General features: G+C 40.5%; 1 protein-coding gene across 2 annotated transcripts in view; it reads right to left on the reverse strand.

Moving 5' to 3' along the window:
- Positions 1-5,257: 5,257 nt before the first annotated feature.
- The window catches only part of IPO4 (importin 4), a 722,238-nt gene continuing 699,697 nt past the window's right edge, over positions 5,258-27,798 (reverse strand). Inside the window, exons 30-31 of one of the 2 annotated variants that reach the window (XM_053702364.1) lie at positions 5,637-5,785; positions 5,258-5,464 (exon numbers count right to left, since the gene is read on the reverse strand). In XM_053702364.1, the coding sequence (XP_053558339.1) occupies positions 5,658-5,785 (128 nt within the window). In that variant the 3' untranslated portion in view covers positions 5,258-5,464; positions 5,637-5,657. Of the gene's footprint in view, positions 5,465-5,636; positions 5,789-27,798 lie in introns of both variants that reach the window. The other variant, XM_053702363.1, reaches the window with a different exon arrangement.

Here is a 27,798-nt window from a genome sequence, read left to right on the forward strand (position 1 = left end):
CTGACAACCACAGTCCGCACTCTCATGAACAGGGTGGAGTATGTTTTGGCCAGCAGTTCTCCCTCAAACCCGAAGGCCCCGTCAATTGGGACACTAGACCCCGAGATCCAGTTACAGATACGCCCTAAGCAGCAGTCCCTACTGCTACACTCTGGGAGCCACGCATACTTTACCAGACAGGGACGCGTTGGTATACGATCCGGAATCGGATATGCTGTACTACCAAAAGATCCTGGTCTGATCAGGTGAGCTGACCCACGGTCGAATGATTGATCCCTATGGGAGTTATGATTAGGACCTGGTAACAACAATCCTCGGACTACTCAGCTGATCATGCCTATACTTGGCTAGGCTATACTATTAGATCATCTCTGGACTTACCGGTGGAGCCGACGATGCAGCGTGTCTTCTTCTCTGGAGTGTACTACTGATACTGTAGCCCCAGGACACTACTGCGATATGCCATTAGCTCTCAGGATCATGGTTTGCTGAGCCAAGGGGGCCGTAGGATGAAAGCTTACTGACTGGTAGTTAAACACATGTTAATATTAACCTATTAGATTGCTGGACCGCAATACCCATCAGCTAATGTGAAGGACTTTAGCTAATTGATCTCAACTAATATTATGCTCCATCATTGTATTGTGTTTTACTGCATATTCTGTTTCATTATCCTATGTAGCAGGCTCAATTAGATATAATATCTTATCTATTATGCGGGTTGTTTGCACTGTGAGCTATACATAGCTCTATACATATAGCTAGCCTTACCCGTATACTTCTCTCCTGGCAGATTCGTGTCCCCTGGACTTACTAGAGCCAAATTACCCCGCCTACGGCTGATTAGCTTATAATGGGAGATTTATTAAAGCATAAATTTATACATGTATCTCACTATGAAATACACTCATTCTTTCAAGAACCTCACTTTTATTAAAGTCATCTCAATTCATAATACCACTCATCTGATATATATACATTATATAATTATACCTAAGAAAATTATATTTAGCTATGTCTATCTATATTACGGTCCTCCCGCATATCAAGAGATATATGTGTTTTCATGTTATGGGACCTTTGGTTTTGCTAGTTCCCTATTTAGCTTTTATAGTGCTATGTCCATGTAGCTCTTTCTATTACTGGTTATATTATTCCTCCTGGTTTAATACTTATATTGTACAGTTCCTTTTATCAGTTGCATATACGGGTACACTAATGTCTAATGCTGTTTGCTTTCCATATTATATGCTCTTTTGATTTTGCTGTACCAATTGAAGCATCAGAATGCACAGCATTTGCTGAAGATTCTATCCGTATCTAGATAGTACATGGCCTTTTATAGACCTATCTGACAAAGGAAAGTATATAATTTTTCTTACAAGTGTGTGTTGATACAATGATATGTACATATGTTTCTCACTTACTTGTATACATTCTATATTCTCTATAGATAATATTGGTAATGTACTGTTTTATAATAGAATCTCTAACTGTTAAGCTTTTGTAAGGCAGGCATATAGGGTTTAATACTTCCATGAGCTCGTTACTGGTCATATATTGTACTAATAACACGTTACTTGAACCAGTAAGCAATGTTATTCAAATGTCCCGTATGTATTGACTAGACTTCCCAACTACCCCTTTTACTGTTAGTTCAACAGAGATAGGAGAACAGGTCATTACAAGGATACCCCCAGGATTTGTATTGACCCCACACATACACCTATGATACAATCTGCTCGATAACCTCTAGAATAGTGCTTATATGTGGCACCATGTAGATCAGTATGCTAAATATGTAACCCCCCAGGTTTTTGGGAACACAAGGTTATCTGCTATAATTAGACCTTACAGATCACCTCAAATTCTATAGAGATGTTCTGAGTAGCAACCACGTGGTTTGAGGCCTCTTTCTACTATTAAGCGCTCTGAATAACTTATATTTTGTTTTCCACTGGAACTTTTACTGTCATATGTTTATCAATGTTGGGCCATGCGATTTATTTTCTCGTTCAACATTTAGCTCACACTCTAATGTTAAGCATTGTATATAGTTTTAAAGCTGCCAAAGTTTGGGTTGGTTTCACATGCCTTATCTAAGTACTTAAACAGTGGATACTGTTAGTTACTATTACCTTGATCAATATGGAACCCCAATAATGAAGCTCACCCTGTAGGTGTGGATCTTATGATTTATTCTAGGTCATTATTATATATACGAGAGCTAGTATCTTTAGGCTTTATTGCAATATATTATACAAATGTGTGACAACTATTAATCTCTATAACTCCTACATCCCTCGGAAGAGTTAACCCCTTTTATATTTATACCAACATGCTGTGTAGATTTAAGTAAATTTGTTAGGAGTCCAGAGCTAACCTATTCCAAAAGCTATCTTTTGAACTGTTGCATTGTTTTACCTCCCATATTAAGGGTCACATTTGAACTTACTATCTCAGCTAATGGAGCCTGCTGTGTCACTCACAGTAACTATATAGCCTAAATTCATATATACTCTGACCTATAAGAGACTTGACTACTCATTATTACCTATAGGTCTAGTGACTGTTACTATTCTTGATTAGAGCGTGTCTGCCCTCTCTTGAGTAGGTCCCACTTTAATAAGGCTCTCCTTATTTAGTAAAGTTTACTCACTCTTAACCAGGATGCTCCCTAGTACACATTAAGCTTTTCAACGCTATAGAATTCCCACTGTTTTTCTGCCCTATACCTGCCCCTTAGATACTCCGCCCCTCCACCCCCCCTATTCCATAAGCGGTGCTTATCCGCTGAAATTCCTCCCCTTCCCATAATATTTTTACTATGAGCTATTCTTAGGCCCAATAGTGGCCGCAGATCTGACTATTTTATATATTGTTTCATTTTAAAGCAACCAATGGGTCCATGAGAGGCCTTCTCACTAGTCAGCCAGTTTTACGAATATATATAAAAATCTAGAGGTTTGAGAAACTTATTTGATATCAGACATTGTTGCAATTTTTGTTGTCTATGATTTCTATTGTCTTTTTATGATCAAAAATGTTTATTCACATCTGACTGAAGCGCATATACTGTTGCAAACATATTAATGTATGATGTTTTCTTTTTTATATTCATGCATAACCTCAATAAAAAAATTATTAAAAAAAAAAAAAAAAAAAAAAAAAAAAAAGATAAAAGGCGCCACACTGTGACCCTGTCTTCCATGTTATCATTATGTAATAAAAAATAAAACAATCTTACCAGAATCTACGCTGTGGAACAGGAACACGGCCCTTCAAGTGTGACAGGTCAGTAGCTTCACTCCTGACATGGACTTGAGTATAAAAAGCAGGCAGCAAAACTCGTCAAGGCTGATTGCTTGTGGAGCTGTTAATTTGAGTCGTGATGGTTTCGCAGAAAGACTCTCCCTGCATCTCCGGACTCTAAATTTAGCCCAGGCTCTCACTGAGAGGCTGACAGGACTACTTAAAATTCCAGTCCCAATGCGAAGAGTACTACCCTCCATAAGAGACTACTAAGATCTTCGGCACTTCTCTGCCATCCTCCTGTGACGAAAGGCAAAGAATGACTGGGGGATGAGGGAAGTTGGGGAGGTATTTAAGCCTTTGGCTGGGGTGTCTTTGCCTCCTCTGGTAGCCAGGTTCTTAATTTTCAACAGTAATGAATGAAGCCGTGGACTCTGTAGGTTGTGCTTCATTTATAGCAACACTGATCACTAATTTCAGTACATAATAATGGAAAGCAAAACCTTGACATTAGAAATAGTTTATCTGCACAGTGAACCAGTATTTTTGCGTGTTACTTGCTAGACCACTGAACTGTTTAAACATCTTTAAACAAAGTCTAAGCGTGCAATGAAGATTTTATCTGATGTCTAAATGAAAGATAACCCACACAACAGTCCCATCTTATGAATGGGTGGATCTGCTGTGCTTTAAATACGAGCCACTACAGACACTTGCTGCTAACTGCCTTCAATCTTTTAAAGTGTGCTTCTGGCATTACAGCTGAAGCAAGAGAGGGGCTAGTGATCGATTGACTACATGCCAGAAATAGAGACACTGATTGCGGCCTGGAAATGGATGGGAATAATAATAAAATAATCATAATCAATGGTTGGGTTTACATTTACATTCTACATGTTATAACTATTAACATTAAAGAGATATAAAACAGTACTTTAGTAACAACAATTATTATTACTTTACTTTAAATTAAATATTAAAAGAAACAGACTGTGTTAATAAAAAGTAAACCACTTATTAGTTTTCGTGCATAATGAGCACTTAGAAATTCTCAGTCTAGCCCTGCCCAGAGTTAAACAAGGAAGCAGACATTGCAAAACTTAAGTTTTAGGTCACATGATTTCGTTGCAGTAGAAGTCCTATATTGACCATGGGCAATAAACTGACTGGAGCTATTTTATGATGTCTCCGAGTCCTAGCAACACTTCAAAAGAAACACAACACCTTTGCCTTCATGTTTTGTACCTCCTCCTGCTTGAGTGGCTGGGACAGGAGGTAAAGGACCCTGCAGACATGATGTTAAAATATGATTGAAAGGGCAGATCCTTTTAAAATTATGAATAATAGCCACTGTTTAGTGCTTTTTTTTGTTACTGCAATGAAACAGACTGTTTGACATCCCCTTTAACCAAAAGAGGCTACAGGAAACTAAATGACAAAATAGAGTGGATGACAAATTTAAATGACATGAATGCCTACTTTACTAATCATCTTTCCTTATCAGCGGGAATTAACTAGTTATATAAGCATCGCAATTTACAACACAGCCAGAAAAAAAGGCCATCACATGGCACTTTGGAGAGTTCTAAAGGAGATTCTTAACTTGTCCTGTGAAGAACATAGAAACTTCACCAAGTTAGGACAGTTTATTTTTCTCTCAAAAAATACTAGCTTGTATTTTTACTCTGTATCGCAGGAAATGCTAATGATGTATAAAATAGGATATATGATACCAAGCAATGACCAGCAACCTATAGATGAGTTACTAGGCTAATAATGTTTTCTTTCTTCTTGTGGCTAAAATCCCCAAGAGATCAGCTATTTTTAACAACTTGTTAGATACTGAAACTCAAATGAGAAAAGGAATCATCTCTTTCAAACACATTCATATGGCATATACACATCTGAACACAAATTCTATACCTAGAGCTATTCTGTGGTTTGTCCATTTCTTATTGTGCTATTTAAGGAACTATACACAATGTACAAACAAGTAAAAAAAGAATGTCTTTAGAACAGGACCCATTTTATTGCTTTAATGCTGGTGCTCAGATTGGTCGAAGAGCATTAATTCATTGTATTAATATTGTCTGCTATATAAACAGTCCTAGAACCATGCCATGGGTAGGTTGTTAACTGCAACTCGAACAGAACCGGAACATGTGAACTCATCCTTGTCCAACAAACATACGGAGAAAGAGTGGTGTCAATTCTAAAAAACAGACAAAAGTGTGAAAAGTGATAAATGTGTATTAAAAATGAGGGTATATGTTAGACAGACAAGAAAGATAGAAAACATGGGCTATTAAGACAATACATATAATAAACTTATACTATAAACAATAAATATATCATAAAAGTGGTAGTGTATGGTTAGCACTCACTAGAATATGTTTAGCCGAACTTTACACCCGGCCAATAACAACTTGGAGTTTTGCAGCTGACTTTGCAGGAAGTGAATTCACAGCATTTTTCAAATCCTGTGGGAACCGTTGCTCCATGTCCTTCAAGTGGAGAATGAGTGAATCCTGAACTTCTGAGAAAAACAAAAATAGTTTGTTACAATGCTGCTGTTTTGCATAAGAACAAAATGCCAAAGATTTCACAATATGATGGAAAATGGCACTGGTTGATGATATTATCTGGCTCCAACAAAAAACTAACAAAGAAAAAAAACAGTACCACATAAGTAACAGTATATTACACCAAGGTATACAAGGACATTATCAGAAAAACTGGACCATTGGAATATGGGGACGACAACGACAGAGCAAATCAAAGTCCAGTGATGAATTACACTGGACCCAAAAAAATAAATACAGGTTAAATGCTCTTGCAAGCAACCCTAGGGGGGTACACATAATACATACATCATACCTTTAGATTTTATTACATTCAGACATCCTCACATTCATTTAGATCAATTTTTTAAAAAGCTAACGCAGCAGCAACTATTCTACCCACCAATGTCCTTGAGGCATCTGAAGCAGTTTTACAGGGAAAGCATTCCTTCTCCACTGTGGGCTAGATTACGAGTGGAATGGTAGTTTGCGCTAATGGGTTAACTTTGCTAGAAGGAGGCTTTTGTGAATGTCAGGTAGTGCGTGTATATCAACTTAAATGTAAAATGTTTTCGCACAAGCGGTAACCTGACATGTGCAAAGAAGCCGGACTCCGAATATCAATACAGCGTTAACGTATTCCCTAAGACTCCAATGGAGCGCAAAAAGTGGAAAATAACATCCTTACCCTCATGTGCAAACTCAATCGCATTATCTCTAGTCTGCTAGCCTGACAACAAACATGAATATTTTACATTCCATAGAAGAATATGATTTATATATATATATATATATATATATATATATATATACACACATACACAGTGTATATATATACTGTATATATATATATATATATATATATATATATATATATATATATATATATATATATATATTGTATATATGTGATGTTCGTGTTTTAAAAACATAAATTATGCTTACCTGATAATTTCATTTCCATCTGTGGGAAGAGAGTCCATGGCTTCATTCATTACTTGTGGGAATTAAGAACCTGGCCACCAGGAGGAGGCAAAGACACCCCAGCCAAAGGCTTAAATACCTCCCCCACTTCCCTCATCCCCCAGTCATTCTACCAAGGGAACAAGGAACAGTAGTATAAATATCACGGTATAAAAGGTGCCAAAAGAACAAAAATAAATTTAGGTCCACCCACCGGAGAAACAGGCAGAACATGTGGACTCTCCTCCCACAGAGAGAAATTAAATTATCAAGTAAGCATAATTTATGTTTTCCATCTTAATGGGAGGAGAGTCCACGGCTTCATTCATTACTTGTGGGAAACAAACACCCAAGCTCTAGAGGACAATGAATGGAAAAAACGGGAGGGCAAAAGGAGGCGGAACCTAAAGTGAGGGCACCACAGCCTGCAAAACCTCTCTCATAAAAGCCGCTTCCACCGAAGCAAAAACATCAAATTTGTAAAATTTACCAAAAGTATGTAAGGAGTATCAAGTAGCCGCCTTACAAATCTGCTTCATAGAGGCCTCATTCTTAAAGGCCCATGAAGAAGCCAGAGCCCTATTTGAGTGAGCCGTAATCCTCTGAGGAGGCTTATGTCCCGCCTTCTTATAGGCTAAGCGAATAATGCTCCTCAACTAAAAAGATAGGGAAGTGGAAGAGGCCCTCTACCCCTTGCGCTTCCCCGAATACACCACAATTAAAGACAAAGTCTGTCTGAATTCCTTCGTGGCCTGAAGATAGAACTTCAAGGCTTGAACCACATCCAAATTATGAAGTAACCTTTCCTTTGAAGAAGAAGGGTTAGGACACAAGGAAGGAACTACTATCTCCTGAATGATGTTACGATTCAACACAACCTAGGGAAGAAATCCCAACCCAGTATGTAGGACAGCCTTATCGGTGTGAAAAAACAGGTAAGGAGGCTCACATTGCAAGGCCGGCAACTCAGACTCTGCGTGCCGATGCAATAGCCAATAGGAATAGAACCTTTTTTTTTTATAATTTTTATTGAGGTTTTCAACAGGTACAATAATATGTTCATGTACATCAAATGACAGTTTGCTAATTATTACAATATGGAGTTATCTTATTAATAAGAAGTTTAAAAAAAATGTTACAGTACAAAATAAAGTTACAACCTCTATTTATCATAAGTGAGATTACCTCCAATGACACGTGGGGCCGCTCATGGACCCTGGAAAATTTAAAGCACTATAGAGGAGGAATTTTTTCCTTTATATAATTAGCATGATGAGATATGTAGTTATGTTGCGTTGAATTCAAAAACTGCAACTGAACTTGTGTGGGGAAAATGTGAAGAAATTAGTTAGGTTGCGGTATAAGCAAGGTAAACCGCGAAGTTAGCCCTCCGAGACTAGGAGGTCCATAATGTGAGGGAGGGGGGGGGGGGAGAGGGTGGTAGTTTAAATACAATAAACAAGGTATATCAGAGAGTCGTGCATTTCCAAAGAATGCAAAGTAAGCTACTGCATCCTGACTCAAGATAAACAAGCTGCAATAAAACAAAGCGTGAGCTGAAACTATGTCTAGCATAGTGAAACCTAAGACTCTAAGGTGATACGTATAACAGGGGTTGTGCATCTCAGTTATGATGGTATGGGTAGGGAGACTGTATGTTAAGGCACCAGTGCAGGTCCAGCCTGCATTCGATCAATAATAGTACCTAAGTTGTTAGTAGTGTGGGGGCACAAAGGTGATCTCTAGTCAAGGATAGAAGGGAAAAAACAAGGGCCAGTATCAATTAATACCTCAAGATACAGCTCTAGGACTCTTGTGTAAAGAACTATTAAACATAACCATCCTTCATATATACGTAGAGTCCGGAGATTCAATGCAAGGTGACACAGGTGGGAAAATAGGAAATAAGTCTGCCACAAAGCATGGGCCTCATGGGCCCTCAGTAGGCTAGTAACATCAACAGGAAGGATTTTCTAGGGATACATTTTCCTTCATTTTTCTAATAAACAGTAGTTGGGGCAAGGGGGGGACAGTACAATACTTTATGAGCTAGAACGAAATGGTTCGAGATGTTTATATAAGTGTCAATTAATGGAGAGGGTAGTGTAGGTTATAGGATATCTGGAAGACCTTGTTAAGGTGTATATATCTATATGGGACTGCCCTGAGTCCTGCTATAGCCATAGGGTAGCCTCTACGTGATTCTGGCTGTATCTATTCTAGTGGGGTTATATATAAGGACATTGGTTGAGGGTAGACATTTGATAAAGCCACAGAATATAAATATAACACTTTTGAACATGAATTGGTCTGTACCTAGCCTCAGACATGTAATCTGCAGAACAAAGCGTTGTTGTGTAAATGTTGAGGCGAATGTAAGGTTGCCACATGAGCATGGGCCCTATACCCGGCGGCAAAAAACGTAGGTTCAAATAGTTAGTTTAGTATCTGACATGGCTAACATTTTTGTAGATCAATTATCAAATGGGCTTAGAACAGTTTCATAGTCCATCAGGATTTCACAAAGGTCTGCAGCTATAATACTATCACCCCTTAATATATATACTAACATATTAACCAGCATTAAATTATTAACCTGTGTTCATCAGATGACAACAAATAAAGTATCTATAACTATAAACAGAATAGACTCTGATAGGTCTCCCCAATATGCATCTATTGAGCTTGCAAATATATTCTGACCAAGCAGCTCAGTTTAGGACCTTTATAAAATACAATAACAATATTAGTATGTACATTCCCAACATTAAAATCTGTGTAATTACGCTATTTGAACAAACTGAAAAAAACCTAATCTTTAAATATAGAGAGGAAACAGTCCATCCAATTTGAGGTATATAACATATTTAAGGCTAGAGTTCTCCCATTGTGGGCTCCCTGATCTAATACGATGTAATAATAAATACTCAGTTTAACCTACTCCTGCCTTGCTTAGTGTTCGTTTTGATCGTTGATGAATTGTCCCCAGAGCTTCAGGACTGTCGGGAGAGCCTCTGAGCAGTAAGACAAAGCCGGAAGATAACAAAGAATTCCAGAGATATGAGCTCATATTTCGGCAGCTGGGTATTGTTAGTCCGCTGAAATGTCGCGGTTGTGGTGGTGTAGGTAAGTTCAAATGGATACTTGACTTGGCCCTGACTGATGTGTTCGACGTGTGGGGGACTCCTTTGCTCCTTAACAGCATGACTCTATCCTGTTCGCTCTTGCTTAAGATCGGCTCAGTGTTCACATATATGGAGTCGTCAGAAGGAGCTTGCAGCTCCATTGGTGGTGCTGGATAGTCATTAGATAGAAGTTTCCTTTCCAGGACATTCAGGAGAACTGGCTTCAGCTGTAAGAACTGAGTATGTAACCGTTACAGGGTTTCTTCATCCCACTAGGTAGTCGCCATCTTGGATCTCTGCACGGAGGCCTGGTAGTCCCCCATAGCCACGCAGTCTGTGATGTTTTATATGGAGATCTTCAAAACTAATGAAGATTAGTCCATCTGTTGCTTAGAGAGTATTTTTCAGCCGCTTATAGCCTGCACTCGCCTAGACTCCTGGTTGTAACTGTTGAGTTGGTTGCTTTCAACTGCTCTTTGTGAGACACATGAATTCCAAAATGTGCTGTTTAGCTGGCGCGGCTGCCCCTTCATGCTGATTTTGTCTCGGCGGGCCTCTTGCTCTGCTTGGCTTTGTTTCAAGATTGAGCTGGTTTCCAAGATCCCTTGGACTGTTTGGTCTTCGCGGCAGGTTGCTGGCATTTGGACTTGTCCGAACGAAAGGGAAGAAAAGTAGACCCCTTAGGTTTATTCTTCTTATCCTGCGGTAGGAAAGCACCCTTGCCTCCCGTGACCGTGGATATAATAGAGTCCAGGCCCGTAAAAAAAAACAAAATTTATGCTTACCTGATAAATTTATTTCTCTTGTGGTGTATCCAGTCCACGGATTCATCCATTACTTGTGGGATATTCTCCTTCTCAACAGGAAGCTGCAAGAGGATCACCCACAGCAGAGCTGTCTATATAGCTCCTCCCCTAACTGCCACCTGCCAGTCATTCGACCGAAGACAAGCAAGAGAAAGGAGAAACTATAAGGTGCAGTGGTGACTGTAGTTTAAAAATTAAAAAAACACCTGCCTTAAAATGACAGGGCGGGCCGTGGACTGGATACATCACAAGAGAAATAAATTTATCAGGTAAGCATAAATTTTGTTTTCTCTTGTAAGGTGTATCCAGTCCACGGATTCATCCATTACTTGTGGGATATTCTCCTTCTCAACAGGAAGCTGCAAGAGGATCACCCACAGCAGAGCTGTCTATATAGCTCCTCCCCTAACTGCCACCTCCCAGTCATTCGACCGAAGACAAGCAAGAGAAAGGAGAAACTATAGGGTGCAGTGGTGACTGTAGTTTAAAAATTAAAAAACACCTGCCTTAAAATGACAGGGCGGGCCGTGGACTGGATACACCACAAGAGAAATACATTTATCAGGTAAGCATAAATTTTGTTTTCTCTTGTAAGGTGTATCCAGTCCAAGGATTCATCCATTACTTGTGGGATACCAATACCAAAGCTATAGGACACGGATGAAGGGAGGGACAAGGCAGGCGCTTAAACGGAAGGCACCACTGCCTGTAAGACCTTTCTCCCAAAAATAGCCTCCGAAGAAGCAAAAGTATCAAATTTGTAGAATTTAGAAAAAGTATGAAGCGAAGACCAAGTCGCCGCCTTACAAATCTGTTCAACAGAAATTAGATTTGGATGTTTGAAGGGACCTTGAAGTAGAAGGTCCTGCCTCAGCGGCAGAGTCCATGGTGGAAAGGATACAACGACTTTGGAAGGCACAAAAACCCTATAGAGAGGTCCTAAATGTTCAGGGGACTCCTTCAGGGAAGCTGGATGTCTCAAACTGCAAAAACTAATTTAGGCGCGAAAATAGGCCCCTCCCAAAATGTACTCACAGTGAGAGGGCCTTAAAAAACTATCCCTAGGCAAAATCTAGTCAGCCATGTGGAAAAAACTGGGCCCCAGAATAAAGTTTTATCACCAATATGTAATAAACGTTCATACACCTTCAAGCAAACGTTATATCTATTCAGTAATGTGAGTAAATAATAAAAATATTACCCTTTACAGCAAGCATGATACCAGTCGTTATTAAATCACTGTAATCAGGCTTACCTTAAATAAATCTGGTTTTGTTAGCATTTTCTAGCATATCATTTCTCTAGAAAAATTTAAAACTGCACATAGCTCAGAGCAGGAGACCCTGCACGCTATTCCCCCAGCTGAAGTTACCCATCTCTTCAGTTATGTGTGAGAACAGCAATGGATCTTAGTTACAACCTGCTAAGATCATCAAAGACCACAGACAGACTCTTCTTCAACTTTCTGCCTGAGGCTAAAATAGTACAAGTCCGGTACCATTTGAAAATAACAAACTTTTGATTGAAGATAAACTACCTTAATGCACCACATCTCTATAGCTACTTCCCTTGTTGAGAGCTGCAAGAGAATGACTGGGAGGTGGCAGTTAGGGGAGGAGCTATATAGACAGCTCTGCTGTGGGTGATCCTCTTGCAGCTTCCTGTTGGGAAGGAGAATATCCCACAAGTAATGGATGAATCCGTGGACTGGATACACCTTACAAGAGAAAAGAACTTTCCCCTGAAAAGGGAGGGATAGTAATCTAGACTTGGAAGTCATGTCAGCAGACCACAACTTTAACCACAGAGGCCTACGGGCTAAAACAGAAAAACCTGATGTCTTGGCATTCAGGCGAATAATCTGTATAATTGCATCACAGATGAATGAATTATCTACCCTTAAGGCCTCAATTTGTTCCTGTATCTCCTCATGGGGAGTCTCCACCTCAACCATAGTTGATAGAACATCACACCAGTAAATAGCAGCCCCAGCCACCGCAGCGACCATCGCTGCAGGTTGAAAAATGAACCCCATGAGCTGAAACATCTTTCTCAAAATGGATTACATTTTTTTATCCATGGGCTCCTTGAACGAAGATCTATCTTCAAGCCGGATAGTAGTTTTTTAAAAGAAGTAGAGGTAGGAAAGGATGAGCCAAGTTTCTCCCATTCGGTCTTAATAATATTAGCGATTTTAACAAGGACCAGGAAGGTCTGAGGCACCACTCTGTCCTCGTAAATCCTATCTAGCTTAGAGATTGAAGGCTTCTCTGGTAGTTTCGGTTCCAGAACATCTAACGTAGCAAGCACCCTTTTCAACAGAAAGCGCAAATGCTACATCTTAAACTTAAAGTCTGGCTCCTCCACAGCCGGAGGTCTAAAAGTCGCTGATTCCGACCCAGAAAGTGCATCCTCCGAAGAGTTGGAGTCGTCTTCATCAGCTGTTAATCTATCAGAGACATCCAACAGAGTAGATGACCCCTGGGACGGATATTTATGTTTCACCTTTCGTTTGCGTTTAGCAGGGCATGGTAAGGCATTGAAGGCCGCAGAGACCGCCATTTGTAACTGCTCAGCGAAATCTGGCGGCCAAGGGGCCCCTCCCGCTGGAGGATTAGTAGTGCTCTGGGGAGCTGCATGTGTAATCAGAGATGAATGTAGGGAACGCACCTTGCGGGACGGAGAACCCTCAGAGGTGGAAGGCTCAGTTGTACTAAATATCTTATTCCTTTGAGATATTGCAATGTTATCAAAGCAAATGGAACATAGTTGAGCAGGCGGATCCTCTTCACAATAAACACAGGAATTAGATTTGGTTAAAGAGGGAGTACCCTCTAACATATCAGAATCCTCCATAGCTTGCGCTTTTATTACGGACTAGATCCAATTAAATGGCACCTTTATACCCCAATGGCCGGAGCGCTCACCACCTCCTATATGACCCGGACAACAGAGAAAACACTGTCTCCTGCAACCGTCGGTCAAGAAAGAAGAAGTTAAAGAGGCCACACCCGGTCACATGGAGTGCCATGCAAAACCGCCCCTGCACTAATGAGAAAACGCATCAAAAAGGCTGCATCGATATCTCTCTAAGGAAAACCTGACTGTTCACACATTGACAGAGCCTCATCTCACACATGTCGCAGCATTAAACACAATAAAGAATATTATGCATAAATCCCCCTTTGTTCAATAATCCCCTTTCCGATGATAGTAATCCTTGATTCTACAGATAAAAGGAGACACACTGTGACCCTGTCTTCTTGCGTTATCAAATTTGTATAAATGAAACAATCTTACCAGAATCTATGCCGTGGAACAGGAACACAGCCTTTCAAGTGTGACAGGGTAGTAGCATCTCTCCTGACATGGACTTGAGTGCAGAAAGCAGGCAGCGAAACTCATCAACGTCGATTGCTTATGGAGCTGTTAATCTGAGTCGGGATGGTTTTGCAGAAAGACTCTCCCTACATCTCCTGACTTTCATCCAAGCTCTTACTGAGAGGCTGACAGGACTACTTAAAACTCCTGTCCCATTCCGAAGAGAACTACCCTCCATAAGAGACTACTCTGAATCTTCCGACACTTCTCTGCCAACCTCCTGTGACGAAAGGCAAAGAATGACTGGGGGATGAGGGAAGTGGGGGAGGTATTTAAGCCTTTGGCTGGGGTGTCTTTGCCTCCTCCTGGTGGCCAGGTTCTTAATTCCTACAAGTCATGAATGAAGCAGTGGACTCTCCTCCCATTAAGATGGAATTATATATCAAACCCTATATATATATATATATACATATATATATATATATTTCATATATATATATATATATATATATATATATATATATGAATATCTATTTATAAATACGTGGAACATATTTCTTTATGTGAAGAACATTAGAATGTGAAATATTACATTAAATACACAAACACTTTATTAAATATGAATATTGCATAAATCTAATTTTTCATGTTATATATATAACATATACACACACACATATACATATTTGGACATGTATATGTATGTATCCCTATGTTAAAGTCCTTAACACACCTCATAACTTTTTTTATGAAATAATTTTATTAAAACTTTTTTTTATCAGTGTTATTATGGGTGTAACTGCTCTTTTAAATGTATTTTGCTTGCGTTTTGTTCAACTTTTTAGTCGAGTCTAACAGTTAACCAGAGCTCTGAAGTCCCGCTATCCCGACGCTCATTAAATTCATTGGCGCTCAAGGGAACACGTTTACTTTCAACTCGTAATAACAATTTATTCTTACCTGATAAATTCCTTTCTTGGTGGTTATAGTCCACGAAAATCCTTACTTGTGGGAATTTATCACCTGGCCACTAGGAGGAGGTAGAGACACCACACAACAAAGCTTTAAATATCTCTTATTCTCAAGTTGATCCAAGCAGTATTCTCGCAATGTCTGAAGTTTTGTTCTGTTAAAAAAAATACTTTGACTAGTAGAGTGTGTGCATCTTAGATTTTTTCTGAGTTTTTCAGTGTCTGTTGTTCTCATCAACACAACATAGTTTCCGGTCTTTGTTTGGTTTTCTTCCTACAGCATTCTCTTATTCAGTATTGGGAATGTATGCTGGTCGTTCACCTTTTTATTTAAGAGCAGTCTTCTATCCTGCTTGTTGCTCCTTTACGGTTATCGTGTCTTTAGACAGCTTTTATTTCTTTTGCTTCTTAGTTTAAGAGTTTGGTTCTCGTAGCAACTTTCGGACAGACAATCTTATTCAACTCGTTCTGTGTCTCCTTCTTTGGTTTTTCAAGAATGTGGTATTAGTGGAACTTAATTGCAAGGTTTCAGTTTGGTGCTGCTTACATACTTTCTCAATGTTTTATCTTTTTGAGGGGATTGCCTCGGCGGAGGCTGTTTATTAGAAGGAAGATTCTTCAGGCGGGGGTTCCTGGTAAATAGGTGTCTGCCTTTTCTTTCTTTCCCATCCGTTTTTTCTTCATGGACTCTACAGCTTGGGTATTAGTTCCGACAAGTAACGATTTTCGTGGACTTACACCACCTTAGAAAGAAAACATAATTTATTCTTACCTTATAAATTCCTTTCTTTCTTGGTGGAGATAGTCCACAAACCCACCCAATTTTACTCCTTCCTCCTATCCTTGGCTATACATCCTACTGGGAGGAAAAGGGAAGTAGGATGGATATTTAAAGCTTTGTTGTAGGGTGTCTTTGCCTCCTGGTGGCCTGGTGATGAATTCCCACAAGTAAAGATTTTCGTGGATTATCACCACCTTAGAAAGAAATGCTCGTTACTTCCTATGCATTCAAAGAGCCATGATAAACCCCATTTCTTTCATGTAATTGGCAAGAGTCCATGAGCTAGTGACATATGGGATATACAATCCTACCAGGAGGGGCAAAGTTTCCCAAACCTCAAAATGCCTATAAATACACCCCTCACCACACCCACAATTCAGTTTTACAAACTTTGCCTCCTATGGAGGTGGTGAAGTAAGTTTGTGCTAAGATTTCTACGTTGATATGCGCTTCTCAGCATTGTTGAAGCCCGATTCCTCTCAGAGTACAGCGAATGTCAGAGGGACGTGAAGGGAGTATCACTTATTTGAATACAATGATTTCCCTAACGGGGGTCTATTTCATAGGTTCTCTGTTATCGGTCGTAGAGATTCATCTCCTACCTCCCTTTTCAGATCGACGATATACTCTCAATTTACCATTACCTCTACTAATAACTGTTTTAGTACTGGTTTGGCTATCTGCTATGTGTGGATGGGTGTCTTTGGGTATGTTTTTATTACTTAAGACACTCTCAGCTATGGTTTGGCACTTTATGCAATTATATAAAGTTCTAAATATATGTATTGTACTTATATTTGCCATGAGTCAGGTTCATGTATTTCCTTCTGCAGACTGTCAGTTTCATATTTGGGAATGTAAACACTTTAAGAAATTTATTCCTTACCTGGGGTTTAGTCTTTTTTTCAATTTGACTACTTTTTGCAATTGTGGGTGTTAGGCCCGCGGGTGCGTCAAATGCTAGACTTTATTGCGTAATTTTTGGCGCAAACTTTTATTGGCACGAAAAGATACGTTTATGACGCAACTTCATCATTTCCGGCGTCATACGTGACGCCGAGACCTTTCACACGGCGGCGTCATTAGTGGCGCAAATGTGTCATTTCCGGTCATTTTTGGCGACAAAAAAGTTTACGTTACGTTGTGCGTCATACTTGGCGCCAAATTTTTTCATTATTTCAATACCCCATTCATGTTTGCCTCCTGCTTCTTCTCTATCAAGAGGCCTATGCTTTTGCATTTTTTCCCATTCCTGAAACTGTAATTTAAGGAAAACATAATTTATGCTTACCTGATAAATTTATTTCTCTTGTAGTGTATCCAGTCCACGGATCATCCATTACTTGTGGGATATTCTCCTTCCCAACAGGAAGTTGCAAGAGGATCACCCACAGCAGAGCTGCTATATAGCTCCTCCCCTCACTGCCATATCCAGTCATTCGACCGAAACAAGCCGAGAAAGGAGAAACCATAGGGTGCAGTGGTGACTGTAGTTTAATTAAAATTTAGACCTGCCTGAAAAGGACAGGGCGGGCCGTGGACTGGATACACTACAAGAGAAATAAATTTATCAGGTAAGCATAAATTATGTTTTCTCTTGTTAAGTGTATCCAGTCCACGGATCATCCATTACTTGTGGGATAACAATACCAAAGCTAAAGTACACGGATGATGGGAGGGACAAGGCAGGAACTTAAACGGAAGGAACCACTGCCTGTAGAACCTTTCTCCCAAAAACAGCCTCCGAAGAAGCAAAAGTATCAAATTTGGAAAATTTGGAAAAAGTATGAAGGGAAGACCAAGTTGCAGCCTTGCAAATCTGTTCAACAGAGGCCTCATTTTTAAAGGCCCAGGTGGAAGCCACAGCTCAAGTAGAATGAGCTGTAATCCTTTCAGGAGGCTGCTGTCCAGCAGTCTCATAGGCTAAACGGATTATACTCCGAAGCCAAAAAGAAAGAGAGGTTGCCGAGGCCTTCTGACCTCTCCTCTGTCTAGAGTAAACGTCAAACAGGTTAGATGTTTGGCGAAAATCTTTAGTAGCCTGTAAGTAAAACTTCAAGGCACGGACTACGTCTAGATTATGCAAAAGACGTTCCTTCTTTGAAGGATTAGGATATAATGATGGAACAACAATCTCTTGATTGATATTCTTGTTAGAAACCACCTTAGGTAAAAACCCAGGTTTTGTACGCAGAACAACTTTATCTGAATGAAAGATCAGATAAGGAGAATCACAATGTAAGGCAGATAACTCCGAGACTCTTCGAGCCGAGGAAATAGCCATCAGAAACAGAACTTTCCATGAAAGAAGTTTGATATCAATAGAATGAAGGGGTTCAAACGGAACCCCTTGAAGAACTTTAAGAACCAAGTTTAAGCTCCATGGAGGAGCAAAAGGTTTAAACACAGGCTTAATTCTAACTAAAGCCTGACAAAATGCCTGAACGTCTGGAACTTCTGCCAGACGCTTGTGTAAAAGAATAGACAGAGCAGAAATCTGTCCCTTTAAAGAACTAGCTGATAATCCTTTGTCCAAACCCTCTTGGAGGAAGGACAATATCCTAGGAATCCTAACCCTACTCCATGAGTAATTCATGGATTCACACCAATGAAGATATTTACGCCATATCTTGTGGTAAATTTTCCTGGTGACAGGCTTTCGTGCCTGTATTAAGGTATCAATTACTGACTCGGAGAAGCCACGCTTTGATAGGATCAAGCGTTCAATCTCCATGCAGTCAGTCTCAGAGAAAGTAGATTCGGATGATTGAAAGGACCTTGTATTAGAAGGTCTTGTCTCAGAGGCAGAGTCCATGGTGGAAAGGATGACATGTCCACTAGGTCTGCATACCAGGTCCTGCGTGGCCACGCAGGCGCTATCAATATCACCGATGCTCTTTCCTGTTTGATTTTGGCAATAAGACGAGGGAGCAGAGGAAACGGTGGAAACACATAAGCCAGGTTGAAGAACCAAGGCGCTGCTAGAGCATCTATCAGTGCCGCTTCTGGGTCCCTGGACCTGGATCCGTAACAAGGAAGCTTGGCATTCTGGCGAGACGCCATGAGATCCAATTCTGGTTTGCCCCAACGGAGAACCAATTGAGCAAACACCTCCGGATGGAGTTCCCATTCCCCCAGATGAAAAGTCTGACGACTTAGAAAATCCGCCTCCCAGTTCTCTACACCTGGGATATGGATCGCTGACAGGTGGCAAGAGTGAGTCTCTGCCCAGCGAATTATCTTGGAGACTTCTGACATCGCTAGGGAACTCCTGGTTCCCCTTGATGGTTGATGTAAGCCACAGTCGTGATGTTGTCCGACTGAAATCTGATGAACCTCAGTGTTGCTAGCTGAGGCCAAGCCAGAAGAGCATTGAATATTGCTCTTAACTCCAGAATATTTATTGGGAGGAGTTTCTCCTCCTGAGTCCATGAACCCTGAGCCTTCAGGGAGTTCCAGACTGCACCCCAACCTAGAAGGCTGGCATCTGTTGTTACAATTGTCCAATCTGGTCTGCGAAAGGTCATACCCTTGGACAGATGGGCCCGAGATAACAACCAGAGAAGAGAATCTCTGGTTTCCTGATCCAGATTTAGTAGAGGGGACAAATCTGTGTAATCCCCATTCCACTGACTGAGCATGCATAATTGCAGCGGTCTGAGATGCAGGCGCGCGAATGGCACTATGTCCATCGCCGCTACCATTAAGCCGATTAATTCCATGCACTGAGCCACCGTGGGGCGCGGAATGGAGTGAAGAACACAGCAAGCATTTAGAAGTTTTGATAACCTGGACTCCGTCAGGTAAATTTTCATTTCTACAGAATCTATTAGAGTCCCTTGGAAGGAAACCCTAGTGAGAGGAGATAGAGAACTCTTTTCTTCGTTCACTTTACACCCATGCGACCTCAGGAATGCCAGAACTATCTCTGTATGAGATTTGGCAATTTGAAAGCTTGACGCCTGTATCAGGATATCGTCCAGGTAAGGAGCCACCGCTATGCCTCGCGGTCTTAGGACCGCCAGAAGTGAGCCCAGAACCTTTGTAAAAATCATTGGGGCTGTAGCCAACCCGAATGGAAGAGCTACAAATTGGTAATGCCTGTCTAGAAAGGCAAACCTCAGGAACTGATGATGATTCTTGTGAATCGGAATGTGAAGGTAGGCATCCTTTAAGTCCACTGTGGTCATGTACTGACCCTCTTGGATCATGGGTAAAATGGTTCGAATAGTTTCCATCTTGAATGACGGAACTCTGAGGAATTTGTTTAGGATCTTTAAATCCAAAATTGGTCTGAAGGTTCCCTCTTTTTTGGGAACCACAAACAGATTTGAATAAAACCCCTGTCCTTGTTCTGTCCGCGGAACTGGATGGATCACTCCCATTACAAGGAGATCTTGTACGCAGCTTAGGAATGCCTCTTTCTTTATCTGGTTTGCAGATAATCTTGAAAGGTGAAATCTCCCTTGTGGAGGAGAAGCTTTGAAGTCCAGAAGATATCCCTGAGATATGATCTCCAACGCCCAGGGATCCTGAACATCTCTTGCCCATGCCTGGGCGAAGAGAGAGAGTCTGCCCCCTACTAGATCCGTTGTCGGATAGGGGGCCGCTCCTTCATGCTGTCTTAGAGGCAGCAGCAGGCTTTCTGGCCTGCTTGCCCTTGTTCCAGGACTGGTTAGGTTTCCAGGCCTGCTTGGATTGAGCAAAAGTTCCCTCTTGTTTTGAAGCAGAGGAAGTTGATGCTGCACCTGCCTTGAAATTTCGAAAGGCACGAAAATTAGACTGTTTGGCCTTTGATTTGGCCCTGTCCTGAGGAAGGGTATGACCCTTACCTCCAGTAATGTCAGCAATAATTTCTTTCAAACCAGGCCCGAATAAGGTCTGCCCCTTGAAAGGAATGTTGAGTAATTTAGACTTTGAAGTCACATCAGCTGACCAGGATTTGAACCATAGCGCCCTACGCGCCTGGATGGCGAATCCGGAATTCTTAGCCGTTAGTTTAGTCAAATGAACAATGGCATCAGAAAAAAATGAGTTAGCTAGCTTAAGAGTTCTAAGCTTGTCAACAATTTCAGTCAATGGAGCTGTATGGATGGCCTCTTCCAGGGCCTCAAACCAGAATGCCGCCGCAGCAGTGACAGGCGCAATGCATGCAAGGGGCTGTAAAATAAAACCTTGTTGAATAAACATTTTCTTAAGGTAACCCTCTAATTTTTTTATCCATTGGATCTGAAAAAGCACAACTGTCCTCAACCGGGATAGTGGTACGCTTTGCTAAAGTAGAAACTGCTCCCTCCACCTTAGGGACAGTCTGCCATAAGTCCCGTGTAGTGGCATCTATTGGAAACATTTTTCTAAATATAGGTGGGGAAAAGGGCACACCGGGCCTATCCCACTCCTTACTAATAATTACTGTAAGCCTTTTAGGTATTGGAAAAACATCAGTACTCACCGGCACTGCATAGTATTTATCCAGCCTACACAATTTCTCTGGCACTGCAATTGTGTCACAGTCATTCAGAGCAGCTAATACCTCCCCAAGCAATACACGGAGGTTCTCAAGCTTAAATTTAAAATTAGAAATCTCTGAATCAGGTCTCCCCGATTCAGAGACGTCACCCACAGACTGAAGCTCTCCGTCCTCAGGTTCTGCATATTGTGACGCAGTATCAGACATGGCTCTTACAGCATCTACGTGCTCTGTATGTCGTCTAACCCCAGAGCTATTGCGCTTGCCTCTCAATTCAGGCAATCTGGATAATACCTCTGACAGGGTATTATTCATGATTGCAGCAATGTCCTGCAAAGTAATCGCTATGGGCGTCCCTGATGTACTTGGCGCCATATTAGCGTGCGTCCCTTGAGCGGGAGGCGAAGGGTCCGACACGTGGGGAGAGTTAGTCGGCATAACTTCCCCCTCGACAGACCCCTCTGGTGACAATTCTTTTATAGATAAAGACTGATCTTTACTGTTTAAGGTGAAATCAATACATTTAGTACACATTCTCCTATGGGGCTCCACCATGGCTTTTAAACATAATGAACAAGTATCCTTGTCCTATTCAAACATGTTTGTACAGACTAGCAATGAGACTAGCAAGCTTGGAAAACACTTTAAAGCAAGTTAACAAGCAATATAAAAAACGTTACTGTGCCTTTAAGAGAAACACATTTTGACAAAATTTGAAATAACAGTGAAAAAAGGCAGTTACACTAACAAAATTTTTACAGTGTATGTAAGTCAGCAGAGCATTGCACCCACTTGCAAATGGATGATTAACCCCTTAATAACAAAAACAGAATAATAAATGACAAAAACATTTTTTAAACACAGTCACAACAACTGCCACAGTCTACTGTGATTGTTACCCTCCTCAAACACGACTTTGAAGCCTTTTGAGCCCTTCAGAGATGTCCTGGATCATGCAGGAAGAAGCTGAATGTCTCTGTCAGTATTTTTATCTGCACAGAAAAGCACTAAAATAGGCCCTTCCCACTCATATTGCAACAGTGGAAAGCCTCAGGAACTGTTTCTAGGCAAAAATCAAACCAGCCATGTGGAAAAAAACTAGGCCCCAATAAGTTTTGTCACCAAACATATATAAAAACGATTAAACATGCCAGCAAACGTTTTATATTACACTTTTATAAGAGTATGTATCTCTATTAATAAGCCTGATACCAGTCGCTATCACTGCATTTAAGGCTTTACTTACATTAATCTGGTATAAGCAGCATTTTCTAGCAAATTCCATCCCTAGAAAAATATTAACTGCACATACCTTATTGCAGGAAAACCTGCACGCCATTCCCTCTCTGAAGTTACCTCACTCCTCATAATATGTGAGAACAGCAATGGATCTTAGTTACTTCTGCTAAGATCATAGAAATCACAGGCAGATTCTTCTTCTAATGCTGCCTGAGATGAAACAGTACACTCCGGTACCATTTAAAAATAACAAACTTTTGATTGAAGTTAAAAAACTAACTATAATACACCACTCTCCTCTTACTACGTCCATCTTTGTTGAGAGTTGCAAGAGAATGACTGGATATGGCAGTGAGGGGAGGAGCTATATAGCAGCTCTGCTGTGGGTGATCCTCTTGCAACTTCCTGTTGGGAAGGAGAATATCCCACAAGTAATGGATGATCCGTGGACTGGATACACTTAACAAGAGAAATAGATAATTTTGCTTTATATGTTGTTTTTTCTTTTACATTGAGCAAGATGTCCCAATCCGATCCTGTCTCTGAAGTTTCTGCTGGAACATTGCTGCCTGACATCGGTTCTACCAAAGCTAAGTGCATTTGTTGTAAAATTGTAGAAATTATTCCACCGAATGTCATTTGTAATAGTTGTCATGATAAAATTTTACATGCAGATAGTGTTTCTATCAGTAATAGTACATTGCCAGTTGCAGTTCCTTCAACATCTAATGTGCATGATATACCTGTAAATTTTAAAGAATTTGTTTCTGAATCTATTATGAAGGCTTTGTCTGCATTTCCACCTTCTAATAAACGTAAAGGGTCTTTTAAAACTTCTCATTTAGCTGATGAAATTTCAAATGACCAACAACATAATAATTCATCCTCTTCTGCTGAGGATCTATCTGAAACAGAAGATCCTTCCTCAGATATTGACACTGACAAATCTACTTATTTATTTAAAATAGAGTATATGCGTTCTTTATTAAAAGAAGTGTTAATTACTTTGGATATTGAGGTAACCAGTCCTATTGACGTTCAGTCTAATAAACTTTTAAATGCTGTTTTTAAACCTCCTGTGGTTTCCCCAGGTGTTTTTCCCATTCCTGAGGCTATTTCTGATATGATTTCTAGGGATTGGAATAAGCTAGGTACTTCCTTTATTCCTTCTTCAAGGTTTAAGAGATTGTATCCTTTACCAGCAAAATCTATAGAGTTTTGGGAAAAGATCCCCAAAGTTGATGGGGCTATTTCTACTCTTGCTAAACGTACCACTATTCCTATGGAAGATAGCACTTCCTTTAAGGATCCTTTAGATAGGAAGCTTGAATCTTATCCAAGGAAGGCCTATTTATATTCAGGTCATCTTCTCAGACCTGCTATTTCTTTGGGTGATGTTGCGGCTGCATCAACTTTCTGGTTGGAAAATTTAGCGCAACATGAATTGGATTCTGACATATCTAGCATTGTTCGCTTACTGCAACATGCTAATCATTTTATTTGTGATGCTATTTTTGATATTATCAAAATTGATGTTAGATCCATGTCTTTAGCTGTATTAGCTAGAAGAGCTTTGTGGCTTAAATCTTGGAATGCTGATATGACATCTAAATCTAGATTACTATCTCTTTCTTTCCAAGGTAATAATTTATTTGGCTCTCAGTTGGATTCTATTATTTCAACTATCACTGGAGGAAAAGGAGTTTTTTTGCCTCAGGATAAAAAACCTAAGGGTAAATCTAAGGCTTCTAACCGTTTTCGTTCCTTTCGTCAGAATAAGGAACAAAAACTCAATCCTCCTCCCAAGGAATGTGCTTCCAGTTGGAAGCCTTCCTCAAATTGGAATAAATCCAAGCCATTTAGGAAACCAAAGTCTGCCCCTAAGTCCGCATGAAGGTGCGGCCCTCATTCCAGCTCAGCTGGTAGGGGGCAGATTAAGGTTTTTCAAGGATTTTTGGATAAAATCTGTCCAAAATCATTGGATTCAGAGCATTGTCTCTCAAGGGTATCGAATAGGTTTCAAAGTAAGACCTCCTGTGAGAAGATTTTTTTTCTCTCACACATTCCTGTAAATCCAGTAAAAGCTCAGGCTTTTCTGAAGTGTGTTTCAGACCTGGAGTCTTCAGGGGTAATCATGCCAGTTCCTCCTCAGGAACAAGGTTTGGGGTTTTATTCAAACCTATTCATTGTACCAAAGAAAGAAAATTTGTTCAGACCAGTTCTGGATCTGTAAATTTTGAATCGTTATGTAAGAGTACCAACTTTCAAGATGGTGACTATAAGGACTATTCTGCCTTTTGTTCAGCAAGGACATTATTTGTCCACAATAGACTTGCAGGATGCATACCTTCATATTCCGATTCATCCAGAACACTATCAGTTTCTGAGATTCTCTTTTCTAGACAAGCATTACCAATTTGTTGCTCTTCCATTTGGCCTAGCAACAGCTCCAAGAATCTTTTCAAAGGTTCTGGGTGCCCTACTATCTGTAATCAGAGAACAGGGTATTGCAGTGTTTACTTATTTGGACGATATCTTGGTACTAGCTCAGTCTTTACATACTGCAGAATCTCACACGAATCAACTAGTGTTGTTTCTTTGGAAACATGGTTGGAGGATCAATTTACCAAAAAGTTTCTTGATTCCTCAGACAAGGGTCACCTTTTTAGGCTTCCAGATAGATTCAGTGTCCATGACTCTGTCTCTAACAGACAAGAGACGTTTAAAATTGGTTGCAGCATGCCGGCTCCTTCAGTCTCAGTCATTCTCTTTTAGTGGCTATGTGCATGGAAGTTTTAGGTCTCATGACTGCAGCATCGGACGCAATCCCCTTTGCTCGTTTTCACATGAGACCTCTACAGCTTTGTATGCTGGATCAACGGTGCAGGGATTTTACAAAGATATCACAATTAATATCCTTGAATCCCAATGTACGACACTCTCTGACATGGTGGATAGATCACCATCGTTTGGTTCAAGGGGCTTCTTTTGTTCGCCCAACCTGGACTGTGATCACAACAGATGCGAGTCTTTCAGGTTGGAGAGCTGTTTGGGGGTCTCTGACAGCACAAGGGGTTTGGAAATCTCAAGAGGCGAGATTACCAATAAATATTTTAGAACTTCATGCAATTCTCAGGGCTCTTCAATTCTGGCCTCTGCTAAAGAGAGAACCGTTCATTTGTTTTCAGACAGACAATATCACAACTGTGGCTTATGTCAATCATCAGGGTGGGACTCACAGTCCCCAAGCTATGAAAGACGTATCTTGAATACTTGCTTGGGCGGAATCCAGCTCCTGTCTAATCTCTGCGGTACATAACCCAGGTGTAGACAATTGGGAGGCGGATTATCTCAGCCGCCAGACTTTACATCCAGGGGAGTGGTCTCTCCATCCAGATGTGTTTTCTCAGATTGTTCAGATGTTCCACAGATAGATCTCATGGCCTCTCATCTAAACAAGAAACTTCCCAGATACCTGTCCAGATCCAGGGATGTTCAGGCGGAAGCAGTGGATGCGCGGATACTTCCTTGGTGTTATCAACCTGCTTACATCTTCCCGCCTCTAGTTCTCCTTCCAAGAGTGATTTCCAAAATCATCATGGAACAGTCTTTTGTGTTGCTGGTGGCTCCAGCATGGCCACACAGGTTTTGTATGCGGATCTGGTTCGGATGTCCAGTTGCCCGCCTTGGCCACTTCCGTTACGGCCGGACCTACTATCTCAAGGTCCGTTTTTCCATCAGGATCTCAAATCATTAAATTTGAAGGTATGGAAATTGAACGCTTAGTTCTAAGTCATAGAGGTTTCTCTGATTCAGTAATTAATACTATGTTACAAGCTCGTAAATCTGTCTCTAGAAAGATTTATTATAGAGTTTGGAAGACTTACATTTCATGGTGTTCTTCTCATAAATTCTCCTGGCATTCTTTTAGAATTCCTAGAATTTTGCAGTTTCTTCAGGATGGTTTGGATAAGGGTTTGTCTGCAAGTTCCTTGAAAGGACAAATCTCCGCTCTTTCTGTTTTATTTCACAGAAAGATTGCTTCACTTCCTGATATACACTGTTTTGTACAGGCTTTAGTTCGTATTAAGCCTGTCATTAAGTCAATTTCTCCTCCTTGGAGTCTTAATTTGGTTCTGAGGGCTTTACAGGCTCCTCCATTTGAACCTATGCATTCTTTGGACATTAAACTACTTTCTTGGAAACTGTTGTTCCTTTTGGCTATCTCTTCTGCTAGAACAGTTTCTGAGTTATCTGCTCTTTCTCGTGAGTCTCCTTTTCTGATTTTTTCATCAGGATAAGGCAGTTTTGCGGACTTCTTTTCAATTTTTACCTAAGGTTGTGAATTCTAACAACATTAGTAGATAAATTGTTGTCCCTTCTTTATGTCCTAATCCTAAGAATTCTCTGGAGAGATCCTTACATTCTTTGGATGTGGTAAGAGCTTTGAAATATTATGTGGAAGCTACTAAAAATTTCAGGAAGACTTCTAGTCTATTTGTTTTATTTTCTGGTCCTAGGAAAGGTCAGAAAGCTTCTGCTATTTCCTTGGCTTCTTGGTTGAAACCTTTGATTCATCAAGCTTATTTGGAGTCAAAGAATTACAGCTCATTCTACTAGATCAGTCTCCACTTCATGGGCTTTTAAGAATGATGCTTCAGTCGATCAGATTTGCAAAGCAGCCACTTGGTCCTCTTTGCATACATTTACTAAATTCTACCATTTTGATGTATTTGCTTCTTTGGAAGCAGTTTTTGGTAGAAAAGTTCTTCAGGCAGCTGTTTCAGTTTGATTCTTCTGCTTTTTGATTTGTTTTTTTCTTTCAAAAGTGAAAATAAACTTATTTTTGGGTTGTGGATTATTTTCTCAGCGGAATATGGCTGTTTTTGTTTTATTCCCTCCCTCTCTAGTGACTCTTGAGTGGAAGACTCCACATCTTGGGTATTGATATCCCATATGTGAAACAGATATCAAAAACAAAATAAGTCCTTGATGGAGGTGCGCCTATGGTGACGAATGTAGCAAACAATCCGATATAAGGCTGCTCTTCTGTAGCGTGCGTAGACGGTTAGGAAATCTGTAGTGGGGAAACAGGAAGGCGCCAATAGGGTGATAACGTATAGACCCAGACAGGTGAGTATAAGGAGAGAAAAGGTACTCACAAGCAGGGCGGCACTTGAACGTGCCTAACCAAGCGGGCCGGGACCACAGCGTCGCCCGGGAGACTCACAACGGCAACAACACCAATCCTCGAGCCGGACCAAGTTCCGTGTGGCCAATCAGGAACGCTGGATGATGACACACCTCCC

The sequence above is a fragment of the Bombina bombina genome, chromosome 2 (genome assembly GCF_027579735.1).
Source record: "Bombina bombina isolate aBomBom1 chromosome 2, aBomBom1.pri, whole genome shotgun sequence".
Taxonomy (NCBI): Eukaryota; Metazoa; Chordata; class Amphibia; order Anura; family Bombinatoridae; genus Bombina; species Bombina bombina.